This window comes from Oncorhynchus nerka, linkage group LG18, assembly GCF_034236695.1.
Source record: "Oncorhynchus nerka isolate Pitt River linkage group LG18, Oner_Uvic_2.0, whole genome shotgun sequence".
NCBI classification, from domain to species: Eukaryota; Metazoa; Chordata; class Actinopteri; order Salmoniformes; family Salmonidae; genus Oncorhynchus; species Oncorhynchus nerka.
The window spans coordinates 333,662-343,661 of record NC_088413.1 but is presented as its reverse complement, the minus strand read 5'-3'; the positions used below and the strand labels follow the sequence as shown (position 1 = coordinate 343,661).

The window sequence follows — 10,000 nt, the reverse complement described above, 5'->3', positions numbered from 1 at the left end:
ATAGACACTACAATACACAGATACATAGACACTACAATACACAGATACACCATCACATAGACACTACAATACACAGATACACCATCACATAGACACTACAATACACAGATACATAGACACTACAATACACAGATACACCATCACATAGACACTACAATACACAGATACACCATCACATAGACACTACAATACACAGATACATAGACACTACAATACACAGATACACCATCACATAGACACTACAATACACAGATACACCATCACATAGACACTACAATACACAGACCACATAGACACTACAATACACAGATACACCATCACATAGACACTACAATACACAGATACACCATCACATAGACACTACAATACACAATACATAGACATACAATACACAGATACACCATCACATAGACACTACAATACACAGATACACCATCACATAGACACTACAATACACAGATACACCATCACATAGACACTACAATACAGATACACAGATACATAGACACTACAATACACAGATACACCATCACATAGACACTACAATACACAGATACATAGACACTACAATACACAGATACACCATCACATAGACACTACAATACACAGATACACCATCACATAGACACTACAATACACAGATACACCATCACATAGACACTACAATACACAGATACACCATCACATAGACACTACAATACACAGATACATAGACACTACAATACACAGATACACCATCACATAGACACTACAAAACACAGATACACCGTCACATAGACACTACAATACACAGATACATAGACACTACAATACACAGATACATAGACACTACAATACACAGATACATAGACACTACAATACACAGATACATAGACACTACAATACACAGATACACCGTCACATAGACACTACAATACACAGATACATAGACACTACAATACACACAGACACTACAATACACAGACACTACAATACACAGATACACCATCACATAGACACTGTGACCAGATCAGACAGGCAGACAGACAGGCAGACAGCCAGCCTGCCAGCCCCCCCCCCCCCCCCCTCCCTCTCTACCTCTGAGAGGGTCTTCAGAGATGTGCGGTTGAGAGAGGTCCAGAATGATCTGTTCCTTCAGGACTTTGGGGTCGTAGATGTGGAGCTTGGCTCCCTCGTCCATCAGGTACTTAGATATATAGATACTAGAAGACTCCCTGAGAGACACACACACACACACACACACACACACGTCAGTCATTTAGCAGGCTTACAGGAGCAGTTTAGGTTAAGTGCCTTGCTCAAGGGCAGAGATCGATTTTTCTCTCCCACCTAGTCAACTGGAAGATTTGAACCAGCAACCTTTCAGTACTGGCCCAACAATCTTAAATCGCTAAGCTACCTGGCATCCCATAATATGAATGATTAACTCTGGGGGGGGTTAATGTGTGTTCTATATGAGTATATCAGGTCAAGGTTCCAAGACAGGCACTTTACCCCTACACACTGACACACACACACACACACACACTGATTAACCTGACACACACACACACACACACACACACACACACACACTGATTAACCTGACACACACACACACTGATTAACCTGACACACACGAGAGAGAGAGAGAGAGAGAGAGAGAGAGAGAGAGAGAGAGAGAGAGAGACAGGCACTTTACCCCTACACACACTGATTAACCTGAAACACACGAGAAAGGGGACAGAGAGAGAGGAGACCGAGGAGAGAGAGAGAGGGGACAGAGAGAGAGAGGGGACAGAGAGAGAGAGACAGGGGACAGAGAGAGAGGAGACAGAGAGAGAGAGGGGACAGAGAGAGAGAGGGAGAGAGAGGGGACAGAGAGAGAGGAGACAGAGGAGAGAGGAGAGAGAGGGACAGAGAGAGAGGAGACAGAGAGAGAGGGACAGAGAGAGAGAGAGGGGACAGAGAGAGAGAGGGGACAGAGAGAGAGAGGGGACAGAGAGAGAGAGGGGACAGAGAGAGAGGAGACCGAGGAGAGAGAGAGAGGGGACAGAGAGAGAGGAGACCGAGGAGAGAGAGAGACAGGCACTACACAAAACAGAGACAGAGAGAGACAAATTTGACCCCAATAACTACCGTGGGATATGCGTCAACAGCAACCTTGGCAAAATCCTCTGCATTATCATTAACAGCAGACTCGTACATTTCCTCAGCGAAAACAATGTACTGAGCAAATGTCAAATTGGCTTTTTACCAAATTACCATACGACAGACCATGTATTCACCCTGCACACCCTAATTGACAACCAAACCAAAACAAAGGCAAAGTCTTCTCATGCTTTGATTTGATTTTAAAAAAGCTTTGGACTCAATTTGGCATGAGGGTCTGCTATACAAACTGATGGAAAGTGGTGTTGGGGGTAAAACATACGACATTATAAAATCCATGTACACAAACAACAAGTGTGTGGTTAAAATTGTCAAAGAACACACACATTTCTTCACACAGGGTCGTGGGGTTAGACAGGGATGCAGCTTAAGCCCCACCCTCTTCAACATATATATCAATGAATTGACGAGGGCACTACAACAGTCTGCAGCACCAGGACTCAACCCCAATCTGAAGTCAAATGTCCACTGTTTGCTGATGATCTGGTGCTTCTGTCACCAACCAAGGAGGGCCTACAGCAGCACCTAGATCTTATGCACAGATTATGTCAGACCTGGGCCCAGACAGACCTGACAGACCTGGGCCCTGACAGACCTGGGCCCTGACAGACCTGGGCCCTGACAGACCTGACAGACCTGGGCCCTGACAGACCTGACAGACCTGGGCCCTGACAGACCTGACAGACCTGGGCCCTGACAGACCTGGGCCCTGACAGACCTGGGCCCTGACAGACCTGACAGACCTGGGCCCTGACAGACCTGACAGACCTGGGCCCTGACAGACCTGGGCCCTGACAGACCTGGGCCCTGACAGACCTGGGCCCTGACAGACCTGACAGACCTGGGCCCTGACAGACCTGACAGACCTGGGCCCTGACAGACCTGACAGACCTGGGCCCTGACAGACCTGGGCCCTGACAGACCTGGGCCCTGACAGACCTGACAGACCTGGGCCCTGACAGACCTGACAGACCTGGGCCCTGACAGACCTGGGCCCTGACAGACCTGGGCCCTGACAGACCTGACAGACCTGGGCCCTGACAGACCTGACAGACCTGGGCCCTGACAGACCTGGGCCCTGACAGACCTGGGCCCTGACAGACCTGGGCCCTGACAGACCTGGGCCCTGACAGACCTGACAGACCTGGGCCCTGACAGACCTGACAGACCTGGGCCCTGACAGACCTGACAGACCTGGGCCCTGACAGACCTGGGCCCTGACAGACCTGGGCCCTGACAGACCTGACAGACCTGGGCCCTGACAGACCTGACAGACCTGGGCCCTGACAGACCTGGGCCCTGACAGACCTGGGCCCTGACAGAGTGACAACCTGGGCCCCCCTGACAGACCTGACAGAGACAGACCTGAAACCTGACAGGACAGACCTGACAGTAAGACCAAACCTGGGCCCTGACAGACCTGGGCCCTGACAGACCTGGGCCCTGACAGTAAATCTCAGTAAGACCAAAATAATGGTGTTCCAAAAGAAAACTAAAAGATAATTACTTGACACATTGGAAAGAATTAACAAAAAACCTGAGCAAACTAGAATGCTATTTGTCCCTAAACAGAGAGTACACAGTGACAGAATACCTGACCACTGTGACTGACCCAAACTTAAGGAAAGCTTTGACTATGTTCAGACTCAGTGAGCATAGCCTTGCTATTGAGAAAGGCCGCCGTAGGCAGACATGGCTCTCAAGGGAAGACAGGCTATGTGCAACACTGCCCACAAAATTATGTGGAAACTGAGCTGCACTTCCTAACCTCCTGCCCAATGTATGACCATATTAGAGAGACATATTTCCCTCAAAACAAACCCAGTTTTGATAAACTCTCATATCTACTGGGTGAAGTACCACAGTGTGCATCACAGCAGCAAGACGTTTGTGACCTGTTGCCACGAGAAAAGGGCAACCAGTGAAGAACACACACACCATTGTAAATACAACCCATATTTATGCTTATTTATTTTCACATTGTTACAACACTGTATACAGACATAATATGACATTTGAAATGTCTTTATTCTTTTGGAACTTCTGTGAGTGTAATGTTTTACTGTTCATTTTAATTGTTTACTTCACTATTGTTTATCATCTACTCATCTAAGTTTCCCATTAAAAAATAAAGACCCTTGAATTGAGAGAGAGAATGAAAAGGAATTGATGTTTCAACAAGAGAAGAAAGAGGAGAGAGGGAACGAGGAGAAGAGGAAGAGAGGGAACGAGGAGGAGAGGAGAGAGGGAACGAGGAGGAGAGGAAGAGAGGGAACGAGGAGAGGAAGAGAGGGAACGAGGAGAGGAAGAGGGAACGAGGAGGAGAGGAGAGAGGGAACGAGGAGGAGAGGAAGAGAGGGAACGAGGAGGAGAGGAAGAGAGGGAACGAGGAGGAGAGGGAGAGAGGGAACGAGGAGGAGAGGAAGAGGGAACGAGGAGGAAGAGAGGGAACGAGGAGGAGAGGAGAGAGGGAACGAGGAGGAAGAGAGGGAACGAGGAGGAGAGGAGAGAGGGAACGAGGAAGAAGGGAGGGAACGAGGAGGAAGAGAGGGAACGAGGAGGAAGAGAGGGAACGAGGAGGAAGAGAGGGAACGAGGAGGAGAGGAAGAGAGGGAACGAGGAGGAGAGGAAGAGAGGGAACGAGGAGGAGAGGGAGAGAGGGAACGAGGAGGAGAGGAAGAGGGAACGAGGAGGAAGAGGGAACGAGGAGGAAGAGAGGGAACGAGGAGGAAGAGAGGGAACGAGGAGGAGAGGAGAGAGGGAACGAGGAGGAAGAGAGGGAACGAGGAGGAGAGGAGAGAGGGAACGAGGAAGAAGGGAGGGAACGAGGAGGAAGAGAGGGAATGAGGAGGAAGAGAGGGAACGAGGAGGAGAGGAGAGAGGGAACGAGGAAGAAGGGAGGGAACGAGGAGGAAGAGAGGGAACGAGGAGGAAGAGAGGGAACGAGGAGGAGAGGAGAGAGGGAACGAGGAGGAGAGGAGAGAGGGAACGAGGAGGAGAGGAAGAGAGGGAACGAGGAGGAGAGGAGAAGAGAGAGAGGGAACGAGGAGGAAGAGAGGGAACGAGGAGGAGAGGAAGAGAGGGAACGAGGAGGAGAGGAAGAGAGGGAACGAGGAGGAGAGGGAGAGAGGGAACGAGGAGGAGAGGAAGAGAGGGAACGAGGAGGAGAGGAAGAGAGGGAACGAGGAGGAGAGGGAGAGAGGGAACGAGGAGGAAGAGAGAGAGGGAACGAGGAGGAGAGGAAGAGAGGGAACGAGGAGGAGAGGAAGAGAGGGAACGAGGAGGAGATGAAGAGAGGGAACGAGGAGGAGATGAAGAGAGGGAACGAGGAGGAGAGGAAGAGAGGGAACGAGGAGGAGAGGGAGAGAGGGAACGAGGAGGAAGAGAGGGAACGAGGAGGAAGAGAGGGAACGAGGAGGAGAGGAAGAGAGGGAACGAGGAGGAGAGGAAGAGAGGGAACGAGGAGGAGAGGAGAGAGGGAACGAGGAGGAAGAGAGGGAACGAGGAGGAGAGGAGAGAGGGAACGAGGAGGAAGAGAGGGAACGAGGAGGAGAGGAAGAGAGGGAACGAGGAGGAAGAGAGGGAACGAGGAGGAGAGGAAGAGAGGGAACGAGGAGGAGAGGAAGAGAGGGAACGAGGAGGAGAGGAGAGAGGGAACGAGGAGGAGAGGAGAAGAGAGAGAGGGAACGAGGAGGAGAGGAAGAGAGGGAACGAGGAGGAAGAGAGGGAACGAGCAGGAGAGGAGAAGAATAGAAGATAGGAAACAGATACCTGGTATCTCCAGTGTCTTTCTTAAAGGAGAATCCCAGCAGGGCGATCTTCTTCCCTGTCACTGTGTTAAACAGACAGTCAATGATACGACACGCAAACCTCCTCCGCTGGTACTCGTTCATATCAATCACCTGGAGAGAGGGAGGAGGAGGGAGAGGGAGGAGGAGGGAGGAGGGAGAGGGAGAGGGAGGAGGAGGGGGAGAGGGGAGAGGGGGAGGGAGGAGGAGGAAGAGGGAGGAGGAGGGAGAGGGAGGAGGAGGGAGGAGGGAGGAGGAAGAGGGAGAGGGAGGAGGGAGAAGGAGGGAGAGGGAGGGGGAGGAGGGAGAGGGAGGAGGAGGAGGGAAGAGGAGGAGGGAGGAGGAGGACGAGGGAGGAGGGAGAGGGAGAGGGAGGAGGGAGGAGGATGGAGAGGGAGGAGGGAGGAGGGAGGAGGAGGGAGGGAGGAGGAGGGAGAGGGAGGAGGAGGGAGGGAGGAGGGAGGAGGGAGAGGGAGAGGGAGGAGGAGGAGGGAGAGGGAGGAGGAAGAGGGAGGAGGAGGGAGAGGGAGGAGGGAGGGAGGGAGAGAGGGAGGGAGAGAGGAGGAGGAGGACGAGGGAGAGGGAGGAGGAGGAAGAGGGAGGGAGGGAGAGAGGGAGGAGGAGGGAGAGGGAGGAGGGAGGGAGAGAGGGAGGAGGAGGAGGAGGGAGAGGGAGGAGGAGGAAGAGGGAGGGAGGAGAGAGGGAGGAGGAGGGAGAGGGAGGAGGAGGGAGGGAGGAGGAGGACGAGGGAGAGGAGGGAGAAGGAGGGAAAGGGGGAGGAGAGAGGTTGGGAGAGAGGGAGAGAGGGAGGAGGAAGGGAGGGAGGGAGAGAGGGGAGAGAGGGAGGAGGAGGACGAGGGAGGGAGGGAGAGAGGGAGGAGGAGGAGGGAGAGCGGGAGGAGGAAGGAGAGGGAGGAGGAGGATGGAGGAGGGAGGGAGGGAGGAGGAGGAGGAGGGGAGGAGGAGGAGGGAGATAGGGAGGAGGAGGGAGAGGGAGGAGGGGGAGGGAGGGAGAAGGAGGGAAAGGGGGAGGTTGGGAGAGAGGGAGGAGGGAAAGGGAGGTGAAGAGGAAGGAGGGAGGGAGAAGGAGGGAAAGGGGGAGGAGAGAGGGAGGAGGGAAAGGGAGGTGAAGAGGAAGGCGGGAGGGAGGAGGAAGGGAGAAAAGGAAGGAGGTGAAAGCATAATAATAAATATAGCTGTGAGCAGCAATGAACGGGGTTCACAGGACGACAGAAAGAACACAAGATGAGTTGGAGAACAAAGCAAAGCACTATCATGTTGTAACTATCTTTACACATGCAAATAATGAGTTAACTTTTTATGGCTGCAGGGGCAGTATTGAGTAGCTTGGATGAAAGGTGCCCAGAGTAAATGGCCTGATCCTCAGTCCCAGTTACTAATATATGCATATTATTATTAGTATTGGATAGAAAACACTCTGAAGTTTCTAAAACTGTTTTGAATTATGTCTGTGAGTATAACAGAACTCATAAAGCAGAAAACCTGAGAAATTCATTTTTTCTCTTTCTGTTGACTCCAACATGGCGGCTAATTTGGCTTCTGTTCTGAGCTCCGTCTCAGATTATTGCATGGGTTGCTTTTTTTCCGTTTTTTAAAAAATCTGACACAGCGGTTGCATTAAGAAGAGGTATATCTATAATTCCATGTGTATCATCTACATTTATGATGAGTACTTCTGTTGAAATGATTGTGGCTATGCAAAAAAAATCACTTGATGTTTTTGGAACTAATGAATCTAATGCGCCAATGTAAACTCCGATTGTTTTTATATAAATATGAACTTTATCAAACAAAACATTCATGTATTGTGTAACATGAAGTCCTATGAGTGTCATCTGATGAAGATAATTCCAGGTTAGTGATTCATTTGATCTTTATTTATGCTTTTTTGTGAATGCTATATTTAGCTGGAAAATGGCTGTGCTTATTGTGGTTTTGGTGGAGACCGAACATAATAATTTGTAGTGCTTTCGTTGAAAAGCCTATTTGAAATCAGACACTTTGGTGGGATTAACAACGAGAATAGCTTTAAAATGATATCAAACACATGTATGTTTTAGGAATTCTAATTATGAGATTTCTGTGGTTTGAATTTAGCGCGATTTTCAATGGTAGTTGTCATATCGATCCCGATATCGGGATTGCAGCCATAACAGATAACAATGAAGTGTGGTTTGTCTTTGGGATGTCGATGACAGCGATGACAAGTTTATAGTTGATAGGCCACTGGTGGAGTGGATTTACTGTGGTTTAAAAATGGACACGTAAAATTAGATTTTTTGATTCGTCAAGAACTCGGCATTCCTCTTGACCCTTAGAGAATAGCTATGTTAAGACATGTTCCATGGTTACCACATTCCACGCGTTCGTATGTTACCATGGTTACCGCATGTGTTCGTATGGTACCATGGTTACCACATTCCACATGTGTTTGTATGGTACCATGGTTACCACATTCCACATGTGTTTGTATGGTACCATGGTTACCACATTCCACATGTGTTTGTATGGTTCATAAGAAGAAGATTTGAAGTATTCTTACCTTATTAGTGTTAATATGCATCTACCTGGTACAGTGTGTCCATCTTTGAATTCATCAATGCTATTTTCTCAAACTCTTCAGGGACTATTGGTATGAGCCCAACGACCATATTTGGGGAGAATCTGACTAATATCTGACTACATCGACCCCCTTTAATGTCTATTCATGTATCTTCATTGTTTTGTACAGGCAACCCTCCGACACCCTGACTAGGTACCGGTGACCCTCTCCTGCACCCTGACTAGGTACCGGTGACCCTCTCCTGCACCCTGACTAGGTACCGGTGACCCTCCTGCACCCTGACTAGGTACCGGTGACCCTCCTGCACCCTGACTAGGTACCGGTCACCCTCTCCTGCACCCTGACTAGGTACCGGTCACCCTCTCCTGCACCCTGACTAGGTACCGGTGACCCTCCTGCACCCTGACTAGGTACCGGTCACCCTCTCCTGCACCCTGACTAGGTACCGGTGACCCTCCTGCACCCTGACTAGGTACCGGTCACCCTCTCCTGCACCCTGACTAGGTACCGGTCACCCTCTCCTGCACCCTGACTAGGTACCGGTGACCCTCTCCTGCACCCTGACTAGGTACCGGTGACCCTCTCCTGCACCCTGACTAGGTACCGGTCACCCTCTCCTGCACCCTGACTAGGTACCGGTGACCCTCTCCTGCACCCTGACTAGGTACCGGTGACCCTCTCCTGCACCCTGACTAGGTACCGGTGACCCTCTCCTGCACCCTGACTAGGTACCGGTCACCCTCTCCTGCACCCTGACTAGGTACCGGTCACCCTCTCCATCCCTAATAATACATTATATTTTGCTATTTTCAAGACATTCATATTCCCTTTATAAGATAAAAAGATAAGATAAACTATAGAAAAGCCAGAATATATAGATATAGATATAACAGATAACATAACAGGCCAGAATATATAGATATATATATAACAGATAACATAACAGGCCAGAATATATAGATATATATAACAGATAACATAACAGGCCAGAATATATAGATATATATATAACAGATAACATAACAGGCCAGAATATATAGATATATATATAACAGATAACATAACAGGCCAGAATATATAGATATATAGATAACAGATAACATAACAGGCCAGAATATATAGATATATATAACATAACAGGCCAAAATATATAGATATATATATAACAGATAACATAACAGGCCAGATTATATAGATATAGATATAGACAACATAACAGGCCAAAATATATAGATATATATATAACAGATAACATAACAGGCCAGAATATATAGATATATATATAACAGATAACATAACAGGCCAGAATATATAGATATATATAACAGATAACATAACAGGCCAGAATATATAGATATATATATAACAGATAACATAACAGGCCAGAATATATAGATATATATATAACAGATAACATAACAGGCCAGAATATATAGATATATATATAACAGATAACATAACAGGCCAGAATATATAG

The 10,000-nt window shown here is 48.7% G+C and overlaps 1 protein-coding gene across 1 annotated transcript in view; it reads right to left on the bottom strand.

Moving 5' to 3' along the window:
• LOC135561664 (UDP-glucose 6-dehydrogenase) overlaps positions 1-10,000 on the bottom strand; it is a 31,937-nt gene that overhangs the window by 3,169 nt on the left and 18,768 nt on the right. Inside the window, exons 8-9 of the mRNA XM_065003397.1 lie at positions 5,923-6,053; positions 1,078-1,214 (exon numbers count right to left, since the gene is read on the bottom strand). Coding sequence (XP_064859469.1) covers positions 1,078-1,214; positions 5,923-6,053 — 268 coding nt within the window. The remainder of the gene's footprint in view (positions 1-1,077; positions 1,215-5,922; positions 6,054-10,000) is intronic.